Source organism: Yarrowia lipolytica, chromosome 1E (assembly GCF_001761485.1).
Source record: "Yarrowia lipolytica chromosome 1E, complete sequence".
Taxonomy (NCBI): domain Eukaryota; kingdom Fungi; phylum Ascomycota; class Dipodascomycetes; order Dipodascales; genus Yarrowia; species Yarrowia lipolytica.
Window position 1 is genome coordinate 3,148,688 of NC_090774.1, and position 25,449 is coordinate 3,174,136.

Consider the following 25,449-nt stretch of genomic DNA (forward strand, 5'->3'; position numbering starts at 1 on the left):
GTGATTAGGCAAATTCGAACAACACAACTGAAACACGCGTACGAGTACAGTACTTGTACAATTATGTAATATCATACTGTACTCTTACCAATCAGTTCTTCTACCACAGCCAGTAGCAAAAATGACATTAGTAATCACATCAAAACTGATGACATTTTCCTTTCACTACTACAAGCAGCCACGTCCCCTCATCAATCACGTGAAACACTCGACTCCACCATCATCAAGTTACCCCACAAATGCCGGACCTTCGACTACTGTACTTGTAGCTAGCTAATCACGTTCACTGCATGAAGTAGGCGTGGTATTATGATTACATATTACTGTATGACGTCGCTAAAAAGCATTAAATCAGGACGGGCATTTAAAGGACATAAAAAACATCTTTTTGTATAGACATGTTGATATAAATATGATGCTCAAGACACGAGGATACAACAAATTTCATAATTTTCTCAACTCGTCACACCGAATAGCTGTTATTCCAAGGTCCAGTATTTACCCAACAGAACCTAAACAGAGGCATCATCTCATTAAGCTTCCTAACATTCCCAACGGTGACACGTACCAGTGTTAATAATGGTAACCTACTGTACGTCTTAGTATGGAAGTGCATTACGTGGTTTTAGCAGGCAGAACGAATAGTCAGCAATGAAATACGGAACAGGTATATGCTCCCACCGAAAGCAAAAATATCACAGGTACACCTTAACACACCACGTGATAACTTTGTTTGAAGGTGTTTGTTGTCCCAACTCTGCTGTATCAACCTTGTCTGACTCTTCCCTCCCCCTTGGTACGTAGCCAGCAGAGTTCAAGATACTTTTGTGGAGAGTTTGAAGCACCGTCTTTGGTTTCTTTCAACATGCTCAGTCAAGATCCCGAGTCGCAGATGCCCCAGCAGCGAAATTTTTCGAGTGAGTGACGTTGTGAACTTGAGTTGGTCAAGTGAAATTGGCCGTTGGCGTTGTTGCGCAGGCGTGTGTTGCTTCACAGACAGGCAGGTTGCCAGACAGCAGGGTGTTTGCATTCCGTGTCTCGTTCCATGCTCTCTGTGTAACGGCCACTAGCTCACGGCACTTGTGGGTAGCTCGTGCTAAAGGCATGGGTAAAAGCCCCTCTATGATTGGGACTTGCGGTTGGGTTGGGCTGGGTACAAACACATGCTATGCTCATCAGCTCAGCCGTGCCATGGGCCATCAACCAACTTTTCTCCCGACCCTAATCCCCTCCACACTACTAATGCCAGGATTCCACCACATCAACCCCGACAGTCTAGTGCATCTAAAGTCGTACCAGTACAGAGTGAGTATCACCAGTTTGGCGGTCACACGGTGACAGCAATGTGACAACAGCCATGGAAGCAAGGACAGAAGCAGGGGCGGAGCAGCAGCAGGGTCTGCAACAGGGACACAATCGACGTGTAAGAGATGAACCCATCAGTCTCTCACGCGACCTCATGACCAGTATGGCATTCGATGTGTCGTCTTGACCAATTCACACACTCCGTGTCATACTTGATTTAACTGTCATCACAAAATGACACGTTCAGTGCCTGAAACCGAACAACGCAACCACTGTGCTACATATACACTGTCGCCGCGATATCGACACGTCTATCTTCTTATAACCCCCTAACTCAGAGCGTCGATAAATCCTACCTGTCTAAGTACATCCTGAACCCATGGTGGACTTACGCAGCAACCTTCATGCCTGATTGGCTGGCTCCCAACGCCATCACTCTCATCGGTGTCTCCGGCATGCTCCTGTCAATCTTCTTCACCGTCTGGTACACCCCCGAGCTCACCGGCGACGGTCCCTCCTGGATCTACTTCTTCTCTGCCTTTTCGCTCTTCTTCTACCAGACCATGGACAATATTGACGGCAAGCAGGCCCGTCGAACTGGCTCTTCCTCTCCTCTGGGAGAGCTGTTTGACCACGGAATCGACTCCCTCAACTGCACCTACGGCGGAATTGTCAACTGCGGTGCTGTGGCCCTTGGTTCCACCTCCTACGGAGGCCTCATGGTTCTGTCCACCTGTATTGGTATGTACTTTTCTACCTGGGAGACTTACTACACCCACACTCTTTACCTGGGAGTTGTTAACGGCCCCACCGAAGGGCTAGTGGTGGCCCTGTCTACCATGCTAATCTCCGGCTTCATGGGCACCGACATCTGGAAGGAGGATGCCGTTGAGGTGCTCCCCTTCCTCTCCTTCATGGTTCCCGAGTACCTCAAGCTCAACGAGTTCTGGGTCTGGGTCGTCATGTTCACCCTCGTGGTGCTGCACGTGCCTTTCTGCGTGTGGAACGTCTATTGGGCCTGCAAGGAGGACGATGTGCCTTTCTCCGAGGCTCTGGTGGGCCTCCTGCCCTTTGGCGTGGCCGGAGGAGCTGCCTACGTGTGGCTGCAGAGTCCTTATTCCACTGTGCTGGTTGACAACCACCTTGTGCTATTTGGACTGACCGCCTCGTGGGTCTTTGGCCGGCTGACCACCGGTGTGATTCTCAACCACCTCACCAAGCTCGAGTTCCCTCTGTGGAACTCCACCCTGATTCCTCTTCTGGGAGCCACCGTTCTGTTCTACCTGCTCCCTGCCCTGGGTCTACTGCCCCAGGACAATCCCCACTTCGAGACTCTGTATCTGTGGGGCTTCTTTGTCTACGCTGCCGCGAACTTTTTGACCTGGGCTGTTAACACCATCAATGTCATCTGTTCCTACCTTGGCATCCGATGTCTGTCTCTGCGACCCGTGGACAACAAGACCAACTAGACAAAAATAGACGTTCAACTATAGAAGGGGTATGTGACATCTCACAAAAACTTGCAGGAGGTTCATACCCAAAATAATGAAAATATGAGAAAATCTGATCCGGTGCAGTCCCCCAAGGGCATTGGTATGTATATTAAAGATGTTGTAAGTGACGGTCGTATAAGAATGCGTCTACATCTGGAGTAAACTGTGACGGACATCCTGCGATATTCAGAAGTTGTAGTTGTAACATACCTCAATGTGTCCTACCAGACTGTAGTCCTATTACTTCACCTACTTGTAGTATGTACAGTATATAATATAAATGAATCATAATTCTATGTCGTTAATGTTCTTCCCCTTCTGTGATGCATTATCTGTCTTTCCTGGCAGTTTGGTGTGGGAATGTTCCTTTTTTCATTAGTCTTCGCCCAGTTTCAGGATCAAATATGAATACCCAATACCTGTAGCTAGATGATGCTGTCTGCATGTGACGCCAGCTACAAGAGATGTGTTCATTTTAGCAGCGGCAAAACAGCCTACTACACTCATGAGTGCATGCTTTAGACCTTCTGTTTCTTCCTCAACGGCTCTCTCACCTCCTCCGGCTCTGCAATCACCACCTGCTTATAACTCTTCTTTCTGAGCAGTCCGTTTCGAATGACCGCCTCTGGGTTCTTGCTCACAGCTTCTCTAGCTCTAGCCGAGTTCAGACCCCAGATGTAGCTCAAGTTCATGATATCAAAAGGGCCCCTGAGACTCAGGCTGGACAGAGATTCGCTTGAAATGACAAGTCCTCGACACCGGGCTGCTCTCACTACCAACGAGTTGTTTGCAATCGATGTTTTTCTGGCCAGGGGATCACTGGACAAACCCGGTGCATAAACAACCTCGATTTTGACGCCTCTTTCAGTAGCAGCTCCGATGGTCTTGTGTTTCGGAATGCATGGCAGACGGCGAGTCATGTCCATCGACACAATGTCGACATCCAGATTGGTACAGGCGGCCTGGAGCATTTTTTCCGACATGGGTCTGATGGCCACAATATCAAACTGCTGGTATAGGTTGGGAAGGTTGAAGCTGTGGTTGAGGTCCTCGGCAACAATGGTCACTCGCGTGTAGATGCGTATATCCGGGAACTCTTTGTGGATTTCGTCGGGGACGGGACATTTGAGAGTAGCGGGAATCTTTCCCTGGTAGATGCAGTTGAGAGCCACGGCCTTGTACCCCAGCTCCTGTAGAAACAAAATGGATGCCTTGGCGGAGGATATTTTGGCTCTATCGGACGGCGACGCGGCATTGGGGCCAGATACAGGCCACGGGATGTTCAGATCGATCATTTCGGGTTGTACTTGAGGATAGTGGAAGGTAGAGAGGCTTATGTTCAAAATATTGCATACTAAGTTTTGGGTGCATGGGAGGTGCAGCATCAAATGTTTGAAGGTCATGGAGGTAGGGGAAATGGAGGGACTGATTTGCAGCGAAGATATAGGCTGATAATCTCATTGACTTACTTCGATGTTGATTGGTGATCCCAGAGATAGGACTTGCTGTGTGTGCGGTTTAGATGAAAGAAGGCACTGGTAAGTATAGAGCTAAAAGATGCTTGGGAGTTTAGTTGAGTATTGTGAATGAGAATGCTGGTGAGAAATTTGGAGGGCATGGGTGTGTTGCGCGAGCTTGAAATAAAGCACTTAATGGACTCAGTATTGGAAGCACAGTAACTGTGTTGGTTAGAAATCAACCATAACGAAGAATGTGGTCTCTGAAGGACGTCTGTGGTGTGCTAGAGTGGAACGCGTTTGGGAAGCTGGTTTTTCTATAAGCGAAGATAGGATCTATAGCCCTGAGAGAACTTCACTAAGCTCTAAATAAGAGTAGGGAAGAAGAATTGTTACAAGTTGGTACCTGTGCTATGTTCTACCTTGGTGTAGACTCATGATGGACAAAGTCTCTAAGCCTCGAAAGTCAGAAGGTTGTACACAACGAGTCATAAACTTGAAGATGATGTACAGTTGAATGAATCCCAGCTAAAAACTCTCCACCTTCGTAGCATGTCTTGCCGTTCGGGTTGGTGGTTTAATACAAGTACAGGGCTCGAGGTGTGTGTGTGTGGGGCAGACATGTCATATTCAAAGCTGTGGAGTTCAGTACGAGTGGAAAGAAGAGACTTTTATGTTCGATACTCTGAGTATGTCTTTCTTGAAGCATTCTGGAAACATAAGCTCAGATTCTTTATTATATGAGGACTTGTAGGAGAGGAATCAGGAGAGGAATCAGGAGAGGAATCAGAGATAGGAAGACTGGATAGTTGCGATAACTTTGACGTAAAGGTGTAGAGTGGACTCAGCATTAGATCTTATATCTCCAACAGGAATATTTCTTCAAATCAAACCAATTTTCTCTTCTGAGCTGGAGCAGTTGATCAAAGCGTCCCTGCACCTCCTTTCTATACTTCGAGGTGGTTGGCTTCTGAACAACTTCTAGACCGACTGCCTGGCTGCAATAGCTCTCTATATATTCACTCTTGAGTCCTCGCATATATACCAGACAATCACCCACTGAACCAGTGCATGGCCACACCACGATCTTCCCACTCACTCTTGTATTCCCCTCCTATCTGACACCCATCACTTCTCCTGTTTCAGTGACACATTCTTCGGCGGCAAGACGGCGTCAAGTCAGGCAGGGGTGGAGCGACCAGTCTTATAATAAAATACTGGCTGATATGAATAAAAAAGCTGAAACCAGAAATGAGAGGAACAAAACGGTGATCTAAAAATATCTCGTCAAAAAATAAATCTAGAAGAGTCGCGTATGTATGTACCGATTCAGCGCCTGAAATTCTAGTGCAACGTTACAGGATGTACGAGTACAGGGCACAAGTCAACTCTGTTGGGCTCCACTGATTCGCGTATCAACGTTACATATCAGGGTGGATGCGAGCTACACTGCTTGTAGTCGAGGTGCCTATCACTTGTCAACGCGTGTGTACCGGTACTTGTAATTAGAAACAAACGACAACTGCTTTTCCGACGTAACGATTCAGTACTCCAGAATCTGCCTCTCCAAGTGCTCCTTACCAGTTCGTCGTATTGCACCCTATTTGCTTTCCCGACAGCCCCCGGCATGCTCCTGGATCGGCTTTTTTTTCTCGCCCAAGTTTGGCGTCCAGAGCTTGATTGAGTCACGTTTGGGAAGCATGGCTAATTCAAGCCAGGAGCATAGTAGTGCATAGCCACAGCCTCCTATGGATCGTGTCCAATCAGAGAAGTCTATTAGTTGATAGCAGGATTCCGTGCTGGAATCCAAGTACAGATAAAAGTACAGAATACACTCCTATCGGTCTGTACGTATGAGTTTCGCAATACTTACGGTAATAGTATTGTGCTGTTGCGTACTTGTACTTGTTGTACGTATCTGTCACCCTGCACCTTAGAGTTCAGCCACGAGAAGACAAGAACATCAGAGTGACAGACAAGCATGTATGGCAGTAGAAGGCCAAGAAAGAGCACAAATACTGTGAATATTGCGGAGTCTGACAAATATCAGATTTATGTAACACCAGAACAGATACAATAGAATAGCTCGGTTCCGTAGCTCACAGTATACCTGTTACAAGACTACCAGTAATACACTTATCGGTAGCCCGCATGTCAGGCCTAGCCCTGTACAGCACACGTCGACTGTACATGACCTCAGTACAGTGCAAACAGTGGGGTAAGAGAGGGTATTTTTTGAAGCAGAAATACAAGTAGTTGAAGGAAAAAAGAGGGGGAAAAAAAGGGATGCAAAAGAGACCGAAAAACACGAACGACGTGACAACCAGACAGACAAACAGACACACACTCATACACACCTCATCAAGTCACGTGCGACCCCTTTTCCAGCCGCGCAACCGACCTTTACAGTTTGTGTACACTTGCCGTTGCATACTGTGCGTGAATCAGTCAGGAGGAGTGATGTGGGTGGGATGACAATTATGGGCTGGAGGGGAGGATATACAATACACAGGTGGATGTTGGTGACGGATATGGATAGAACGAGTGCCTGGTACCAAGCATGTACTGTTGATACGCCATCGTTATGGGAGAACTCGTAAGTACAAGTACTTCAAACCTCGGTAGATCTAATTACTGTGCCTCTCCACACAGCAACTGAAGAGAGACACATTTATTATGAGGCTGCCTGGCAACCAATGAGCAAATAACAGGACATCGTATGTTAGTTACACTTGTACGAGGGGGGGGGGGGGGGGGGTGCTGAACCGCTCTTCCGATCTAGTCACACATTAATTACCTCTTGGGGAGCGGTTTGGGGTTGTTTCGTGTATGCTCATATGTGTGGCCCAGGTTGCCTGACCATGTATGATCATTGTGTAAAGGTGTCCTTATTGCGGCTTGTTTGTTTACGCTAGTGGCAGGCAAAAGATGGTGTTAGATAGGTCTGTGTGCGGCCGTAATAGTACGAATAATACAGTGGAATCAACACTAGCCGACGGTGTGACTTGACTTTCCCCCAAAACACCATTCTTTTCCTCTCTCCTTCCTACACATCACGATCCGTCTTGTCGTCGAACCTGTTGCACCCCACACGAGACATTTTCCCACCACTGTTGAGTCGGCCGAAATTGGGTTTTTAACTTGTGCTTGGCCCTCCGCTTTGGCTTTTTCTCTTTTTCTCCCTCCCAATTTTACACTTTCACACTCACTCCCAATCGCTCTACTGCCATCCCCTTCCCTCTCCAAGGCTGCTCCCTTTTTTCCCCTAGCCCCCACCACCCCCCAGTCTGTCACCTCGACGACACACCTCTCAGTCTGAGCGAGCACTCGGTCCCCGTTGGCAGCAGCCGTCTATTTGTACCTTCCCATCTGGCGCCCTCACCGACCTCGGCACGACACTCTCGACGTAACGACTCGACGTAACGACCTTTTCGACAAGTCACTGCATCCACCTCTTCACAAGCACACACAAACACATTAATCACGGCTACAAAAACGCAGCTACCAGCTTTGTTGCTCAAACCCGCTAATCGCTAATCCACCACCAACATCAACATGTCTCACCATCAATCATCCAACGTGGTGGGCGTCCACTACCGAGTGGGCAAGAAGATCGGAGAAGGATCATTCGGCGTCATCTTCGAAGGAGCCAACCTGCTTAATACTCAGCAGGTGGCCATCAAGTTCGAGCCCCGAAAGTCCGAAGCCCCCCAGCTCCGAGACGAGTACAGAACATACAAGCATCTGGCCGGCTGTGTAGGCATCCCCAACGTCTACTACTTTGGCCAAGAGGGCCTGCACAACATCCTGGTCATCGATCTGCTAGGCCCGTCACTCGAGGATCTGTTTGACTGGTGTGGCCGACGATTCTCCATCAAGACCGTCGTCATGGTTGCCAAGCAGATGCTGTCACGAGTACAGACCATCCACGAAAACCATCTCATCTACCGAGACATCAAGCCTGACAACTTCCTGATCGGCCGAGAGGGCACCAAGACAGCCTCTCTCATCTACGTGGTTGACTTTGGAATGGCCAAGCAGTACCGGGACCCCAAGACCAAACAGCACATTCCCTACCGGGAACGAAAGTCGCTGAGCGGAACAGCACGATACATGTCCATCAATACGCATCTGGGACGAGAGCAGTCGCGACGAGACGATCTCGAAGCCCTCGGACACGTCTTCATGTACTTTTTGCGGGGCGGTCTGCCTTGGCAGGGTCTCAAGGCTGCCACCAACAAGCAAAAGTACGAAAAGATTGGCGAAAAGAAACAGACGACACACATCAAGGATCTGTGTGACGGCTTCCCCGAGCAGTTTGAGCAGTACCTATCGTACGTCCGTGGCCTGGGCTTCGAGGAGACCCCTGACTACGACTACCTGCGGGCCCTGTTCACTCAGGCTCTCAAGTCGACCGGCGAGACCGAAGACGGAGTCTACGACTGGATGAAGCTCAACGGCGGCAAGGGCTGGGATTCGGGCAACAGAAAGCCCAATCTGCATGGCTATGGCCACGCCTACCCGCCAGACCGGTCCGGCAACGCTAACTCGCGACAAGCCCACATTTCGTCTGCGCGACTTAATGCCACCCCTCCTCCCCTGCCCGAGCCCGCTGCTGTCGCCCGCCAGAACTCCAAGGGTCGACATGGCGCCCGTAACCCTCAGGCCCGACTGTCCAAGAATGCCCAGACTCCCGGCTACTACCAGCAGTCACCAAGCCAGAGTCACGGCGTGCAAGGTGGTGCTGGCGCTGGCACTGGAGCCATGAGCTCGCAGCAGAAGCAGTCCAGCGTGCACCAGCAGCTGTCACAATCTAACCAGGCTAACTATAACCAGGCCACGGACCCGGCCAACGCCGAATACGAGGCCCCCAAGAAGGGCTTCTGGGCCAAGATCTCCGGCTTTTGCTGCGCTTAGACGCCAGCCCCGGCCCACTCATGTGAAGAGCAGGATCGTATAAGTAAATTATATATAGTAGGGAGACTCCACAAATTTTGTAATGTATTGATGTTTTGACGAGGCGTTGCAGTAGCTACACGTAGAGGAGACTGAGTAATAGAAATCAAACACGCTTGTTCTGGTTCCTGGGGGATAATAACACCAAATGCTGTCTTCGACGTCAATTACGAAGACACAAGAACGAGTATCGTACACAGTGGTACTTGTACTTTATGGACACTGATATTACTCGTATAGCGGTCAAAGTTGGACTAGCTAACGGGTCGAGGAAAAAGCAGTTATGACAGTATCGTTCGTAATACAACAATAGGTACATACTGTACATACTGTAGTTTACTGTAGTGCTTTCCATTGCTTGCTTCGTCACATTCTATGTTACTTGTACTGCGCTTTAATTGTTGTATACACTCATCGTCATTTACAGTGTGCACACGTTGAGGCTATTAATAGAACCGATGATCTGGATTGTCATGAGATGGGGTGTTGCACAGCCATTATGAGTCTATAATGAGCCAAAGACTGACGCCAGTAGACTCAGAAACACGAGCTGAACTCAACTGCACTCATACTCGGAGACACACCGAACCGTACAGTGAAGTGTCTCAGCCTTATACGCGTGTGGCCTTTGCATGTAGGGGTGCGAGGGAGGCCAGCAGCGATGTTGTGTTGGCTAGATTCACGGATAGTTGATGAGCAAGACTGGCTGGGATATTTGGGGGATAGTTCAAGTGATATGCTCCTGATACTATTCTGGGCTTCGTTTCACGTGGGCCTGTATTACTGTACAAGTAGGATACTTGTAGCTACTGTAGACTAATACCCTACTTGTAGTAGCAGATTGTGACTTGCAATAGATAGTTGACATTGTGGTGGTGAACTACTCAAGGTATTCTGTGGCCGTACGTAGAGGCAGGACTTTCTAAAGAGGGATTCCGGCCACCGGTACTGTACAGTATATATACACTGTTTTTTTTTTTCTGCATATACATTCATTTAATTATAACTTTGTGTTGATGACGCTACAGTACGAGTAGACTATACCATACAAATCCAGCAATTTTACTTAGCATATTACTGATATTAGCTGGACCAAGAAAAGATACCCTATAACTACTCCGAAGTGCAGATGTTCAGTTTTGGACACCATCAATATAATATAGAAACATAGAGTACAGTAATTATAAATATCATAATCCCACCACAAATTTCAACACTCCCCTACACGATCCATCTCACACCCTTCATCTTTGCTATTTACTAACGCATGCATGAACACTATCTCCGAGGTGAACCTGACTGGAAGTAGACTTAATATTACAGCACAACCACATCTCCACACAAACCACAATGAGCCAAGATCTGCTATCGTGGGATCCGTTCGCACCGGTGGCTCAGCCGCCTCCACCCCAAGCTGCTCCGGCCGCGGTAAAAGACGACGATGACGACGACGACGAGTTTGGCGACTTTGAAGAGGCCCCGTCGGCCCCTATTGATATGCCAAACCCACCACCACCCAATCCCATGCCAGCTATGGGTGGCCACTCCATGGCAAAAAACCTGTCACCACAGAAGAAGAAACCGCTGATCCAGGACTCGATCAACAACATGGGTGCTCTTAGCCCTGGCCAGAGCATCAAGTTTGGCCAGCATCTGAACCACGGCTCCAAGAGCTCTGCGGACTGGAACGGGATTCTGGGAGCCAGACCAGGCGACAGAAAGTCGTACCATGGCCCCCAGAAACACCAGCATCAAGAAACACAGACTAACAAGCAACCCAGACCGACACATACCAACTCACCTTCAACTACATTCGACTGGGACGATTTTGAGACGACCTCTCCGACTATTGAAGCAAAAGCAACCCCCAAAGTTGCTCCACCCGCGAACGTAACACCATTTAGGCAGATTTCAACTCCTCACCAACTGCTCACATACCTGCACACCAACTGTTTGCCTGTAATGGATAAGCTGGTTCAACAGCTCCAGCCTCTGACATTCCCGCTCAGAAAACGAGTCCTGGCCCACCCCACAACTAAGAAGTTTGTGGAACGATATATCGATCTGGTCTACTTAGCAGCCCGAATCATGGCTGGACGAATGCGCAAACTGAGAATCATGTGTGAAAATGGCATTGAAGGAATGTCGAAAAACACTTTCGCGGACTTAATGAAGAAATCAGACAGAGACGCCCGGGAAATATCTCGTGTCTGGAAACCTCTAAGTGCTGCCATCGGACCCATGACAAACCACAGACAGCTGCCCATCCTGCAACCCGAGTTTCTCATTGCCAATGAAGATACACCTCCTAAACAGCTGGAATCTGTCTGCTGTATCTGCGGTCTCAAAAACACAGAGTTCATCCGAGGCCACCCTAAGCCCAAGTTCAACGCCCAGCAAAACGCCCACTTCTCTTGCATCAGCTGGTACAATAATCTTCCGGTTTTCGGCATCAGTGGAGTGAGACAAGCGGGAGAATCTTCCTTTACTGGGGATCTCATTTGAGGCGCAATCATCATATATTTAATTAATTGCATTTATAAACAAATTACATCTCAAAAGATTTTTACGTTCCAATTATATGTTGCTTATGAATCACTACACCCCACAAATGCCGTATGTACAATAGTGGCTTCATAAAAGTATTGTTCTGTCATATATCTCCAGCAGCCTACAAGCTGTCACAGTCACCATTACTCACTACAATGCAGTGTACAGTACATACAAGTACAGCACACCTGCTCTACCATCACATGTCTATTATAAATTAATCGAAGGTCATGACAATCTCTCCTTCTTTTGGAGTGGGAGATCGCGACTTGGACTTAGGCCGGTTGGACTCGGGATCAATGTACTTCTTGAAAGGAGTCTCTGGAGGAGCAGCGGCGGGGGGAGCAGCAGCAGCAGCAGGCACTCGGCCGTTGGTGGCAGCCCCAGAAGAGTTTCCATTGGTCACAGCAGTAGTGGAGTCAGCAGGAGAGACAGTATCACCACTGAAAGAGTTGGCAACGGCAGAAGCTCCTGCACTGGCAGAGGAAGCCACAGATGCTACACCAGCTGAAATCTTCTGTCCGATAGAACCCACTCGATCATCATGGTCGTCTTGGAAAGGCTCAAACGACATTTCAATCTGCTCAGTGTTGCCGTCCGTGAAGGGATTGTACTCCACAAATGTAGTCGCCTGAGAAGACACAGATCCATTGGTGCCAGATCGAGGTCGTCCAGTGATAGGTACATCAGGAACAGACCCTCGACGAGCAGCAGCAAGCTTGGGATCGTTTTCAAGTCGCAAAACCTCACGCTGAATAGCATCAAGATCAAACAGGGTATTGTCAGCACCTTCAGGATTGGTATTGTCCTTAGTAGTCCCCTCTTCACCCTCCTTGCACTCCTTTCCCTCCTCACCCCCGTCACCCTCCTCCCCATCCTTGCGCGTAATATTGCCCTCGTTGATATCATCCTCGGCAACCTTACTGGTCATATCCCACCAGGACTTTTTCTTGGGCTGCTTCTTCTTCCACGAACCAAAGAAGCCCTTCTTCTTTTTCTCCTTGCTCTCCTTCTCCTCCTCCAGCTTGAGCTCGGCCTCCATCTGCTTTCGCGCGATATCAAACTCCTGAATGAGCTCTCGCTGGCGTTCTCTGTGCTTCTCCGGATCGGGATCCTCAATCTCGGCGAAGTCCTCGGACAGAACCTCCCACCCGAGATCCTTCAGCATCTGAGGCATGGCTTTTCGGTAAGCCATGTGACCATCAACTCGGTCAGTGGCGTCGTAGTTCTCAATGCCCTCCACAGACTCGAGCTTCGTGAGACCTGCAACACGTCCAAGGCCTCCACTGGTGGCTCGGAAGAGATATCCAAGTACCCAATCTTTACGAGAGTAGCCGTTGACAAAACGACCAGACACCATGCTTCTACACAGACACAGCTGGTCGGTCTTCACAATCACAGGAGCTCCAAAGATGTAAACGTCCTGAACAAGACCGTAGGCGCCTCGACGAGCAAGCTCAACCAGACACGAGTAAATCACTCGAGCACCCAGAGAGAAACCAACTAAAGTAGCAGGTCGAACTCCTAGGTTACGCTGGATCAGAGTATCAGCCAGAACGTAACCAGTGGCCCAGGCACGATCAAGAGACACGTTCCAGGGGTTGTCAACGAGGTAGCCGAGCTTGGTAAGAATCATTGGCAGTTGAATAGACGACATGAGGGCCGTCAGAACAGTGGCTCCCAGAACCTGCTGAATGGAGTTGGCCAAAACCTCCGTGGCAAGAATGTTGATGGTTTGACCCATACTCTGCAGCATCTCGGGTTCCCACAGCACAGAAAGAAGATCTCCCATGATGGGATCAACGGTTGAAAATGGAAGACGCACGTCATCCTCCTTACCCAACATCCATCCGGAAATGGTGATAATCAGATTGAGTCGTTTCTGGTTATGCAGAGGCTTGAACTCAAATGTCTTGACACTGCCCATACGTCGCATCATACTAGCAGAACCCACACGTGCTCCCAGAGCTGTGGCGGCCGTAGTGACAACAGCAGCACCTCCAATACCACCCAAAAAGGCACCAGTACCAGTGATACCAATGGTGGTGAAACCAGCGGCCAAACCAGCACCAATGACAGGAGCCAGCAGACCACCTGATAGACCGACCACAAGACCTCCTCCAAGAGTAGCAAGACCCACGTACATGTACTTCTTTCGCAGGTTCTTCTTCTTGCGCGTCTTCATGATCTCCTTCTCGTCCCACGTCTGCTGGGTGTTCTCCTCCATCTCCAGGGCGTCTGTGACTCGCTGTTCAAACTGAGCCATTTCCAGCCATGTCACTCCCATCTCCTCTCCGACCTTCTGCATAAGAGTTCGACTTCGAGCGTCGTAGACAGAGTCGGCTACAAGAACCAGAAACAGATCACAGAGAAGTGTCCATCGAATATCAATCGTCAGCATCTTCTTGTCTTCGAGCTCTTCAGGCGCATAGACTCGATCGTCATACTCATCAGAGTAAGTAGACGAAGGGCGGGAAGAGGAGCGAGTAGAAGAGGAGTCTCCATCGAGATTTTTCTCCTCCACACCAACCCTAGTCTCGACACGGGCAAGATCTCCGTTCTCCATCTCCTCCACAACCTCAGCACCACCAATCTTGACCTTTGTAGCGTCGTCCTCGTTGATGTCGGGAACTGATCCATCGAAGGAGGTCTTCCCGTCAAAAGAAAATTTACTTAGCTGGCCATCATCACCACTAACATCAACATCAGCTTCAGCTGTGGCATCATCAACTTGAATCTCTGTTGATCCAGGATCATTCTCCTCGCCCCACTCGCCCTTTGCCTGTGTGTCCCCCTGGCCTTTTTCGTTACTCTCCTCCTTAGCCCTCTTCTTTTCCTCCTTCTTTTCCTCCTCGGCAGCCTCCATTTCAGCTTGGTTCTCCTCATTGAGAGGGTTCTTGACCCGCTTGACGCCAATCAAACTGGGTGTGATATCTCTGGGCTCAACACCATGACTGTACAGCTGCTCAATCATAATCTGCTCCTCGGGACTCAGCTCCATATGGGAGTAGAGGCGGAACATCATTTTCTGAGACCACATGGCCATTGACCCCTGAGCATCACTTAGACCTCGTCCAATCTTCTTGGAGCCCTTCAGAGAAGCCAACTCACGAGCCATTTCAATCAACATGAGTTTACATAGACCCACATATCCAATTCGCTGTGAGTCTGAAAGAAGACCCTTTGTAGCCTGCATTTGAGACAAAGGGTTTCGAGCCATCTCATCATCATCAAACAAGTACGACGTGTTCTCGTCCATGGAGTTAATGCTCTTTGCGTCCTCATCTCGAGTGACTCGGGTGTAGCCACTTCGAGCGGTGGGATCAACCTCCTCGACCTCCAAATTGTCCTTGTTCTTGACTACCACGTTTCCTCTATCGTCGTAGACGTCGTAGGAGGCGACAGTCAACATATCCTGCCACTCTCCCTCGTCGTCGTCATCTTCCTCCTCACTGGTTTCGCTTCTGCTGCTGTCGGTGGTTGCGTCGGATGGTCCTCGTACGTGGTGAGACACCTTCTTTTCGTGTGGTTGTTTTTGGTGGATCTCCTTCTCGCTCAGTTGAGTGAAGGGCATCTGGCCCTCTCGCTGGATAAACTCCTCCTCAAAAGTCATCGAGTGGTCGCCTGGTGTGGCTGAATGGGTTGTATGGCTGGGTGAGTGACTAGGTGTTCGTTGCCGTGTTGCCTGTTCTGTAGACTGCTTTTTAGGAGTAGTGTCTCTTGCTGATCGTGAACTGCCGAAAGACGGTCTGTTCGCCTCCGTGGGCGTCATGAGATCATCACGACTCTGCCGGCGAGGCTGTTCCTCAACATAATCTGTGCTAATCGGAAGAATGGGCCGGATTCCCCGTCGAGGACTGGTAACCTGCTGAGGAACAACATACCCAGTAGTGGGGGAAGCTGTTGCGGTTGTGGTAGCTGATGGTCCCGTAATAGTAGCAGTGGAAGCATTAACTTGCGAGTAAATGTCGTGAGACTCTGTCGCTTGTTCGTCCTCTGGTTCTCCATCTGTTTCCTCCTCATCCAAGTCGAATCGCATGCTAGCAAGGTCCCCGTCAGGTTCCTCGTCCAGCTTCTTTTTCTCGATCCGAGGCTCCTCTCTGCGCGACGAAAACCCCAGCGAGAGATCTCCGTCGAGATCCGCGTCTCCGAAGTCGGCCATGGTGTTGTAGACGGGTGCTGGAGCGTGTGTGGTGTATGCTTACAGCAGTTCTATCGTTCTAGTCTGATGTATCGTGCGAAGTAGCTCTAACTCCCAATGGTCTGCTCAAACTTACACTGCTTGTATTACGCGTGCCACAGGGATCGTACTAAGAGACGGTACTAGTGCGTCACGAGTAGAGGTGATAGCCAGCTGTATATAAATCGTAATAATAACTGCTATATGAATTATATATGTCTGTTTCTTGCCGTTTTGCTTGTTAGTATAGTATCTACATCCACAACCATGTAAACACAGGATAGCGTTCACGATATGAGAGATGCGCCAAACGTGCAGGAGCCGAAAGACTCTGGCCTATGTGACGATACAACAACATACCGACATTGCTGTAAGCTACAAGAGCCTGTATATACTATGGCTTATGGCATTCGCGTCTAAGTCTCGCACAGAAAACGCCTAGCGTCGACTCCTGTGCTAACACAAATACCCCCGCCTGCTATCCCTTCCTCTCTTTCTCTCTCTCTTTCTCTCTCTTTTTCAACTCCATTCCTAAATTCAAATCAGCAAATAAGAGCGCAGCCCGGAAGAGAAAGATACCAGCGCCGACACGAGCAGGCATGGTGGATGGTGGCCTTCACATATAACCATCCTTGGAATGCAACGTTCCCGGAACTACAACAACTGTGTATCGTACACTAAGGAGGTTTTAGCGTCTCACATGTAACCAGAGATGTTGATATGCGTGTTGTAAATTCATTGGACTTGATAGTGCGAGGGTATTTATACCAATCTGACAATAGCAAACTCTCAAGTGGTATAATAGATACCTTCACATACCATTTTGAATTCCTTATCCTACAATTTGAATTCAGTTCCAGTATACTGTAGCTGGCTCGCCACCAACCGGAAATTACGGTTCGGCATTTATTGCATCAAACGAATCTTTAGCCGAGGACCGTTTTTGGATGCTTGGCGGAGCTACAGTAGTGAGATGATGGGTGAAGAAGATGCACAATACAACACCACGGTGCAGGATAATTACATCAGAAGACATCTTTCTGTCTCTGTTTGTGTCCTCTCTCTCTCCACTCAAAATTGGCTTATCGCTGCATTGTGTGGTGATTACATAAAGGGAGGTAGATGACCTTCAAGAAGGGAGCTGTCAGGCTGCTGTATGATACGATACATGTCCCAAGAATGGATGTATTAGGTGCTGTACTACTGAAAAACGAACCGACATTGAGCGTTTTCCGATTTTTAGAACTTGTATGAGTACAAGTAGCTGAGATCTTCGTCATTTACATACGACTGTCGCGCAAGAATACAGATTACTGTATGTATACTGTAGTACGACTAGTACTTGCATACGTACAAGTACTTACTTCACACTGATCAGAACAAATCCACAACATTGACCCTTTATTAAACCACTATTTTGAGGTGTCATTTTCTACAGTATATAAATACTCTTGAGAGTTATGTATCACTTCCGTTCACGCCTTGACTACTCGCGGGCTTCGTAGTCGGCCTCTTTCTTGGCTTTCCGAATAGAGGACTTGAGTGTAACCCATACAGCAAGCAAACCGATGAGCAACTAGAAGGTAAAGGCGGTCCTGATCATACCCTTGACACGTCCTCCAACGACAGAGGTTACAGCTCCAGCACTCGAGCTCTCAGTGAAGATTGTGCGCACGAGCGTGGAGACATGGAACCAAATGGTGCAGACACTCCAAGTGAGCAAGGAACAGACTGCAGTCCACACCATCATTATACCAGCCTGGTTGGCTCCAGGAATGAAGGCAAAATGTTCCTGAGAACAAAGATAGATTCCAGAGAGTCGGGCGCAAGAGTGACGGGGAGAATGATCGATGTCCCCTGTGAACTGGCCAGCCAACTGAACAAGACACAGGGCAGAGGAGTTAGTACCTTGCGTGATACTCACTGGGGAACTTGTCTTCGAGGGCAGTCAGGTTTCCTCTAGAGAAACACTCGATAGCGTGGTGAACAGTGGCACGGGCACCGAAGAAACCAGACCGAGCCTTCTAACAAACCAGGTTGGTTGAATTAGACTGCTTGAAGGAATTCTTGATGGTCTCAAAAAACACGGAGTCCTGGTTGTAGGAGTATTCTACAAGATAGGCGTTAGAGAAGGACGCAAACTTGTTGATACAACCATGAAGATGAAGTTGAAGATAACAAGAAAGATGTTAAGTAATCACGAGAAAGAGAAGAATTAAGAACCACGGCAACTTGGAAACTGCGCCTGCGCAAAACATTGTATGTGTTATGGTAAAGAGGAGGTTGTGTGACGGTGATCAAGAGGTCTATGACTTTTGCCAGAAAAGTTAGAGAGATGTAATGGTGTATGATGCAGTATGGAAATAATCCAATGCACTGAAACCAGTTCATTAAATACATCTCAAGGCTCTTCTCTACACTCTCATATTCCAGGACCAGACTTGCATGTATCATGCAATACTCAATGAACCGCAAACCCTATCGCTATAGCGGACAACACAAGTAGAGTACATAGGGCTATACTCCGAGGTACTATGGTTTCTTTATCCGGTAATATCAATGTCCAAGTAATTACTTGTAGTACCCGTAGCTACAGTACAGTTAATATTTTTTTCTACATCCCTTTTACCATGTTTGAAGGCACACTGCTCACTATCGCAGGCTGCAACAATGATCTGGTGGAGCTGAAACGTTATCTTATATGAACTCCTGGATTGTAGCTACAGTATCATTAGGAAAGGGGTGACACTGCACTATTGGTTTGCTTCTGATGATACGTATGAATACGATGGTATCTTGATACAGAGTCTTGCATACATTAATTTCGAAACTAGAGCACAGCAACAGCTCCCAAATGAGCATTCCCCTGAAGCCCATCAAAACTGCACCACAAATTTGATCCCATATTACCATTTTAAAGCAATTGTTAACAAGATACTACTGTAGAAAACTGATTAAACATTCGTAACTTGCCTGTGGCTCGACTTACAGCCAAATGTTCGCGGCAAAATTTGAATATTTTGCACACTTATTGTCCCAAAACCAAATAATGCCAACAAAATCCGATATAGTGTAGGGGCTATCACATACCCTCTCATAAGAATACTTTTAACCGTGGAGACGGGGTTCGATTCGTATCGGAGTGTTTATTTTTTGCTCAACCATACCCTGGGGTGTGTTCTGTGGAGCATTCTCACTTTTGGTAAACGACATTGCTTCAAGTGCAGCGGAATCAAAAAGTATAAAGTGGGCAGCGAGTATACCTGTACAGACTGTAGGCGATAACTCAATCCAATTACCCCCCACAACATGACTGGCCAAACTGATCTCAAGACTTTATTGAAATCAGCAACACCGATTCTCAATGAAGGCACATACTTCTTCTGCAACATTCACTTGACGCCTAAAGTTGGTGAGAAATGGACCGACAAGACATATTCTGCTATCCACGGACTGTTGCCTGTGTCGGTGGCTACAATACGTGAGTCAGAAGGGCTGACGGTGGTGGTTCCCAAGGAAAAGGTCGACGAGTATCTGTCTGACTCGTCATTGCCGCCTTTGGAGTACGACTCCAACTATGAGTGTGCTTGGATCACTTTGACGATACATTCTTCGTTGGAGGCTGTGGGTCTGACAGCTGCGTTTTCGGCGCGGTTGGCCGACAACAATATCAGCTGCAACGTCATTGCTGGCTTTCATCATGATCACATTTTTGTCGGCAAAGGCGACGCCCAGAGAGCCATTGACGTTCTTTCTAATTTGGACCGATAGCCGTATAGTCCAGTCTATCTATAAGTTCAACTAACTCGTAACTATTACCATAACATATACTTCACTGCCCCAGATAAGGTTCCGATAAAAAGTTCTGCAGACTAAATTTATTTCAGTCTCCTCTTCACCACCAAAATGCCCTCCTACGAAGCTCGAGCTAACGTCCACAAGTCCGCCTTTGCCGCTCGAGTGCTCAAGCTCGTGGCAGCCAAGAAAACCAACCTGTGTGCTTCTCTGGATGTTACCACCACCAAGGAGCTCATTGAGCTTGCCGATAAGGTCGGACCTTATGTGTGCATGATCAAGACCCATATCGACATCATTGACGACTTCACCTACGCCGGCACTGTGCTCCCCCTCAAGGAACTTGCTCTTAAGCACGGTTTCTTCCTGTTCGAGGACAGAAAGTTCGCAGATATTGGCAACACTGTCAAGCACCAGTACAAGAACGGTGTCTACCGAATCGCCGAGTGGTCCGATATCACCAACGCCCACGGTGTACCCGGAACCGGAATCATTGCTGGCCTGCGAGCTGGTGCCGAGGAAACTGTCTCTGAACAGAAGAAGGAGGACGTCTCTGACTACGAGAACTCCCAGTACAAGGAGTTCCTGGTCCCCTCTCCCAACGAGAAGCTGGCCAGAGGTCTGCTCATGCTGGCCGAGCTGTCTTGCAAGGGCTCTCTGGCCACTGGCGAGTACTCCAAGCAGACCATTGAGCTTGCCCGATCCGACCCCGAGTTTGTGGTTGGCTTCATTGCCCAGAACCGACCTAAGGGCGACTCTGAGGACTGGCTTATTCTGACCCCCGGGGTGGGTCTTGACGACAAGGGAGACGCTCTCGGACAGCAGTACCGAACTGTTGAGGATGTCATGTCTACCGGAACGGATATCATAATTGTCGGCCGAGGTCTGTACGGCCAGAACCGAGATCCTATTGAGGAGGCCAAGCGATACCAGAAGGCTGGCTGGGAGGCTTACCAGAAGATTAACTGTTAGAGGTTAGACTATGGATATGTAATTTAACTGTGTATATAGAGAGCGTGCAAGTATGGAGCGCTTGTTCAGCTTGTATGATGGTCAGACGACCTGTCTGATCGAGTATGTATGATACTGCACAACCTGTGTATCCGCATGATCTGTCCAATGGGGCATGTTGTTGTGTTTCTCGATACGGAGATGCTGGGTACAAGTAGCTAATACGATTGAACTACTTATACTTATATGAGGCTTGAAGAAAGCTGACTTGTGTATGACTTATTCTCAACTACATCCCCAGTCACAATACCACCACTGCACTACCACTACACCAAAACCATGATCAAACCACCCATGGACTTCCTGGAGGCAGAAGAACTTGTTATGGAAAAGCTCAAGAGAGAGAAGCCAAGATACTATCAAGACATGTGTCGCAACTTCAAGGAGGACCAAGCTCTGTACACCGAGAAACAGGCCTTTGTCGACGAAGCTCTAAAGCTGAAACGGGACATCGAAAAGTTGGAGAAGTCAATCTGGAAACTACACGTAGAAAACAGACACCATCTCCAACAAGTACAGGACTTCAAATTTGCACTGAAGACATTCTGTGGGTGGAGCCATAAGTAACAATCGCCTGCTCCAGGAACTTAAAAAAGAGGCATTATAGGCCCCTTCATCTGAATATTCTTTGAGTACCAACTGCCGCCAACTCCCCAATCGTTAATTAGTGTTATCTATTCTATCTATGCTATTAGCACATATTTATCATGTGCTGCTGTTATGTACGGGTTCAATATACAAATGCTTAGTCCTCAAACACCTTCATAGGTGGGTCGTCTTCCTGGCCAAATCGAATTCTCATGATTTCAAACACGAACAGACCGATAGACGTAGACGGAAGCGCACTGAGGGTCGTCCAGCCACAACCATGGTATAGGTATCTGGGCCAACTCAACCGCAGACCCTTTCGGATGTTATTGGCTGTATGCAGAGTCTCAACGTAGGCTCGGTAGTAGAGATGGATACCCGGGAAGATTCTGTATCTAAGAGTAGTAAAACATCTAATAGAAAAGTTGACGGTCTTACTCCATCCCTTACCAAACTTCACAAGAAGTGAATGCGTTCTGGGAAGAGTCTCCTCCAGCGTTTCAGACAGTTCCACCATAAGAGGGTTTCTGTGGTGAATCCGACGCTCGTAGCATAGAAATGTTGACTGGAAAGGAGAGGCGGGACTGGCCTGATGTTTTATTCGCTCTCCAAGTTTGTTCTGTGTCTTTTGCTCCTTGGATCGGTTAGCTTCCAGTTGTTTTCTTGCGTCAATGAGGTCTTGAGTATCGAGACGAGTCAGGTAGATGCCCTGCAGCTTCTGAAGAGGAAACTGAACCACATGCAGTGAGATGGTGGCTGCTGCTCCAGCTACAAGGATGCTGAAAGGTGCTAGGACCTTGTTGACGATGCTTTTTCCATTCTCATCAAAGCCTGAAGGATGTTCCTTGAGACGATCAGCATACAGCCACTTGGCATAGGACCTGTACCACGATCCCTTAACCATTTCGAACGTGGCAAAAAAGACCCCAAAACCCAGACTCTCTTTGACAACTGACAACGTAAAGCCAGCAAAGACACCTGGTGCACCTGTTTGGCGCAACTTCTCCATTCCATAGGACCACATAGAGGGCAACTGTTTGGTCTTGAGCACTTCTGCTATCGAAGAACGCCTGTAGATGGCGTCGATTGGTGCTGCAGCTACTGCCTGGGCTGCTCCAGCGACTGCTCCGGCACAAAACGTCTGTTTGAACGTGTATCGATGAGGCATGAGTTCATCGATGATGTATTTCACATGCGAGCCGTCCATTCCCTGGGTATCATACCATGATTTCCTTAGCAGCAGTTGTCGTTGGTGTTCGTCTTCTTCATCCTCCTTTTGTCGGTCTTTCTCTGATTTGAATAATGGTAGACATCCCAGATATGTGGAGTACAATACCAGTCCTACGGCCGAGTTCGCCAATAAGGGGGGCAGCAATTGATTTGGAATAAAACCCCAGCCATGCTGTTTGACTGCGTTGGCAATCAGAGCCGGACTGCTGTGTGTTTTGAAGCTCCAAGGTTTGTCGCTGTTTGGAGACAGCGCCCGTGGAAGCGCTAAGTAGTCGACTCTGGTAGGTCGAAAGAGCTTGACAGGCACACGGATGTAAAATGTGAAGAGCTGGGATGCGAGCGCCCGAGTACCGGCCGTCGTAGCTCCAATAATCCGGGCCGAGCTTGGTTTCCATGCTTCGTTATTGTTTTCGTGCGGTTCGGTGAATTCCGGAACCTCGGGCAGAAATCCCGGAACGTCGCCGGGCTCGATTTTCTGCATGAGGCCTAGAAACACTCTCCAGTGTCGCGGGACGTGAGGAACGGGCTTCTATCTGCTGAGCGATATCAGGTACTGGTCGTGCTTGCGGTTGTCCAGAGATCCAAAACTTTTGCGATGCGTCAGGGACGCACAGTTTACCGACAACGGAGGAGTGCAAAACGTGGGGGAACAGGGCAGTTTGTGTGGGTGGGTCGGCGAGTCCGAATGATGATTTTGTATCGTTACAGATTGCGTGGGGTGGAGATTAATATGGCTGCTCGAAAATTGCTCGTGTCGCGTTACTGAGAGGCAGAGTACATGTACGCGAGCTCTCTTGTGTCTACTCCTTCACCTCTTTAATGTTGCTGTACATATACGCGGTATGATAGATGTGGTCAGGTGGTGGATTTGGGAATGAAGGTCGGTTTGGGCTCGGTAGTGGTAATGAGTGTCATGGGTGAGGCTTAAGTGGCGAGAGATCTAACTGGTCTTCGTCTCTAGTATGTGTTATCACGTCAACACGAAATTAACCTGTGATGGATAATAAATGAAGTGTACGATGATGAGAAGGGTTCCGCCCACCCGCGAGGTGCGATAAAAGGATTGTGGAGCACAATATTTTCTGCTCTGTTACTGTAGTATCATACCATATCAAGTTTCTGGTTCTAACGTCTCCATCATCGAGTCAGATCCGGTGATTCTTTCTCTCAATCAACGAGCTATGGACTGTTGTTATCCCAGACGCCACCAATTTCTGTTTGGGAGATGGGAGGACAAGGGCCGCACACCCAAACCATCTGTTGATCAAGGTTCGATACCAAGGCATGCATATCGCCAAAATTATTTGCTACTCGTACAACAAGAACCACAGACATACAAACACACAATGGACGTTGGAGATATCATCGAGCGAGACATTGAAGACACACCGGCTCCCCTACCGCCCATGCCCCCAAAGGCTCCCAGCGCCTTCAAGCGAGAGTGGAAGCGAAAGCCCAAGCCTGCTCCTGCTCCTGCTCCTGCTCCTGCTCCTGCTCCCGTCAACAACCAGGCACCGCCTGCAAAGCCTACGGTAGCTGGACGTTTCCAGAACGACTATCCGTCGGATCAGAAGCTGACTGAAGCCGAGGAGATTCATCTGGAGAACTTGTCAAAGCTTGCCAAGATGAGTCCTGAGGAAATTGAGGCCCAGAGACAAGAGATCATGGAAAGCATGGATGAGAACGTGCTCATGGCACTCATGAGACGGGCCAAGATCAAGGAAGACGATATGGAACCTCCTCAACAGGAGCCGACCGTGGAGGAGCCGGAGGAGGTTTTCAATAAGTCGAAGCCTGTCAAAGAAGAGCCACAGAGTGAACACGCGAGGGAAGAGCCGACAATTACGGAAGTTAGGGATGATGTTAAGGCAGAACTTGAGCAGACTAAAGAGACAAAGGAGGCTGAACGCTCTCTAGGAGATGACCTAAAATCGTCATTGGGAGCTAGAGAGGTCAAACCTAGCGATATGGAGTCCAAGTACGATGTTGAGGATGAAGATGATGATGACAAACCTGCCACTACCCCAGGAACACCCAAGAAGGAGACCAAGACAGCGACTGCATCGGAGATGGATTTTGATAGCTCTGCCACACCAAAGAAGGTCAAGTTTGAGGCAAAGGAGGATGGAGATGAAAAGGGTAAAGACAAGGCAGAGTCTCAGAAGTCTGGCGTTCAGGCAGTGCATTTTCCAAAGCCTCCCACATTCGCTGCTGACGATGAAGATCCCATGTCCATCGACGACGAAGACTTTATGGAGAAACTACATGAGAAGTACTTTCCTGATCTGCCCAAAGAACCGTCCAAGATGGCATGGATGACCGATGCCAGACACAGAGTGGTTGAGGAGCGAGGACCCGATGGAGAAATGACTGCCAAGATCATTCAGGACACTTCAGATGCTCCACTGCCTAAAACTATGCTCCCATCTGAGATTAGATTCGACTTCAAAGGTAACATCATCACCCCCAAGACCTCTCGAAACATCCCAATGAACCTTGGTCTGCATCACCATGGCGAGAACCCAGAGATGGCTGGATATACCATTCCCGAGCTAGCTCAACTTGCGCGAAGTTCGGTGTCGGGGCAGCGATGTATTGCCATCAGAACCCTCGGACGAATTCTGTACCGTCTTGGAAACCCTACTGTCATGGAGAAGGAGTATGGAAAGACCATTGGCATGGGTCTTAGAGGTCTCATTGACCAGGGACGAGTCATCGAATCAATCACCGAGGCCACCCATGCCAAGCAGATGAACGTTGCAGCATACGCTACCGAAGCTCTCTGGCTGTGGAAACAGGGCGGAAGTGATACTCGACAGGCTAGTTAGAGTGGAGTGGGATAGTGGAATAGTTAGTTATAGATAGGAATTCATTTATAGGTCAT

At 48.5% G+C, this 25,449-nt stretch overlaps 13 protein-coding genes across 13 annotated transcripts; 8 read left to right on the plus strand and 5 right to left on the minus strand.

Annotated features, from left to right (window-relative positions):
* Positions 1–1,104: 1,104 nt before the first annotated feature.
* Positions 1,105–2,774, plus strand: YALI1_E31498g (uncharacterized protein; the record flags this gene model as incomplete). The annotated part of the gene is made up of 2 exons (XM_504430.3): positions 1,105–1,305; positions 1,644–2,774. The coding sequence occupies 2 exons, from the start codon at positions 1,105–1,107 to the stop codon at positions 2,772–2,774; spliced, it is 1,332 nt and encodes a 443-aa protein (XP_504430.3).
* Positions 2,775–3,316: 542 nt separating this feature from the next.
* YALI1_E31529g (uncharacterized protein) lies at positions 3,317–4,201 on the minus strand (the record flags this gene model as incomplete). The annotated part of the gene is made up of 1 exon (XM_504431.3): positions 3,317–4,201. The coding sequence occupies one exon, from the start codon at positions 4,199–4,201 to the stop codon at positions 3,317–3,319; it is 885 nt and encodes a 294-aa protein (XP_504431.3).
* Positions 4,202–5,105: 904 nt separating this feature from the next.
* Positions 5,106–5,409, minus strand: YALI1_E31540g (uncharacterized protein; the record flags this gene model as incomplete). The annotated part of the gene is made up of 2 exons (XM_068283134.1): positions 5,106–5,353; positions 5,406–5,409. 2 exons carry the CDS (start codon positions 5,407–5,409, stop codon positions 5,106–5,108), a joined length of 252 nt encoding a protein of 83 aa, XP_068139235.1.
* Positions 5,410–6,602: 1,193 nt separating this feature from the next.
* Positions 6,603–6,926, minus strand: YALI1_E31555g (uncharacterized protein; the record flags this gene model as incomplete). The annotated part of the gene is made up of 2 exons (XM_068283135.1): positions 6,603–6,848; positions 6,891–6,926. The coding sequence occupies 2 exons, from the start codon at positions 6,924–6,926 to the stop codon at positions 6,603–6,605; spliced, it is 282 nt and encodes a 93-aa protein (XP_068139236.1).
* An 884-nt stretch (positions 6,927–7,810) lies between these two features.
* On the plus strand, positions 7,811–9,172 carry YALI1_E31565g (uncharacterized protein; the record flags this gene model as incomplete). Its single annotated transcript, XM_504432.1, has 1 exon — positions 7,811–9,172. The coding sequence occupies one exon, from the start codon at positions 7,811–7,813 to the stop codon at positions 9,170–9,172; it is 1,362 nt and encodes a 453-aa protein (XP_504432.1).
* A 1,389-nt stretch (positions 9,173–10,561) lies between these two features.
* YALI1_E31592g (uncharacterized protein) lies at positions 10,562–11,716 on the plus strand (the record flags this gene model as incomplete). The annotated part of the gene is made up of 1 exon (XM_504433.1): positions 10,562–11,716. The coding sequence occupies one exon, from the start codon at positions 10,562–10,564 to the stop codon at positions 11,714–11,716; it is 1,155 nt and encodes a 384-aa protein (XP_504433.1).
* Positions 11,717–11,978: 262 nt separating this feature from the next.
* YALI1_E31646g (uncharacterized protein) lies at positions 11,979–15,923 on the minus strand (the record flags this gene model as incomplete). Its single annotated transcript, XM_504434.1, has 1 exon — positions 11,979–15,923. One exon carries the CDS (start codon positions 15,921–15,923, stop codon positions 11,979–11,981), a length of 3,945 nt encoding a protein of 1,314 aa, XP_504434.1.
* Positions 15,924–16,242: 319 nt separating this feature from the next.
* YALI1_E31649g (uncharacterized protein) lies at positions 16,243–16,622 on the plus strand (the record flags this gene model as incomplete). The annotated part of the gene is made up of 2 exons (XM_068283136.1): positions 16,243–16,328; positions 16,373–16,622. The coding sequence occupies 2 exons, from the start codon at positions 16,243–16,245 to the stop codon at positions 16,620–16,622; spliced, it is 336 nt and encodes a 111-aa protein (XP_068139237.1).
* A 2,628-nt stretch (positions 16,623–19,250) lies between these two features.
* YALI1_E31679g (uncharacterized protein) lies at positions 19,251–19,712 on the plus strand (the record flags this gene model as incomplete). The annotated part of the gene is made up of 1 exon (XM_002143048.1): positions 19,251–19,712. The coding sequence occupies one exon, from the start codon at positions 19,251–19,253 to the stop codon at positions 19,710–19,712; it is 462 nt and encodes a 153-aa protein (XP_002143084.1).
* A 135-nt stretch (positions 19,713–19,847) lies between these two features.
* On the plus strand, positions 19,848–20,708 carry YALI1_E31685g (uncharacterized protein; the record flags this gene model as incomplete). The annotated part of the gene is made up of 1 exon (XM_066094358.2): positions 19,848–20,708. The coding sequence occupies one exon, from the start codon at positions 19,848–19,850 to the stop codon at positions 20,706–20,708; it is 861 nt and encodes a 286-aa protein (XP_065950430.1).
* Positions 20,709–21,026: 318 nt separating this feature from the next.
* YALI1_E31697g (uncharacterized protein) lies at positions 21,027–21,314 on the plus strand (the record flags this gene model as incomplete). Its single annotated transcript, XM_504437.1, has 1 exon — positions 21,027–21,314. The coding sequence occupies one exon, from the start codon at positions 21,027–21,029 to the stop codon at positions 21,312–21,314; it is 288 nt and encodes a 95-aa protein (XP_504437.1).
* A 178-nt stretch (positions 21,315–21,492) lies between these two features.
* On the minus strand, positions 21,493–23,046 carry YALI1_E31717g (uncharacterized protein; the record flags this gene model as incomplete). The annotated part of the gene is made up of 1 exon (XM_504438.1): positions 21,493–23,046. The coding sequence occupies one exon, from the start codon at positions 23,044–23,046 to the stop codon at positions 21,493–21,495; it is 1,554 nt and encodes a 517-aa protein (XP_504438.1).
* A 700-nt stretch (positions 23,047–23,746) lies between these two features.
* On the plus strand, positions 23,747–25,393 carry YALI1_E31724g (uncharacterized protein; the record flags this gene model as incomplete). The annotated part of the gene is made up of 1 exon (XM_504439.2): positions 23,747–25,393. The coding sequence occupies one exon, from the start codon at positions 23,747–23,749 to the stop codon at positions 25,391–25,393; it is 1,647 nt and encodes a 548-aa protein (XP_504439.2).
* Between the last annotated feature and the right edge of the window lie 56 nt (positions 25,394–25,449).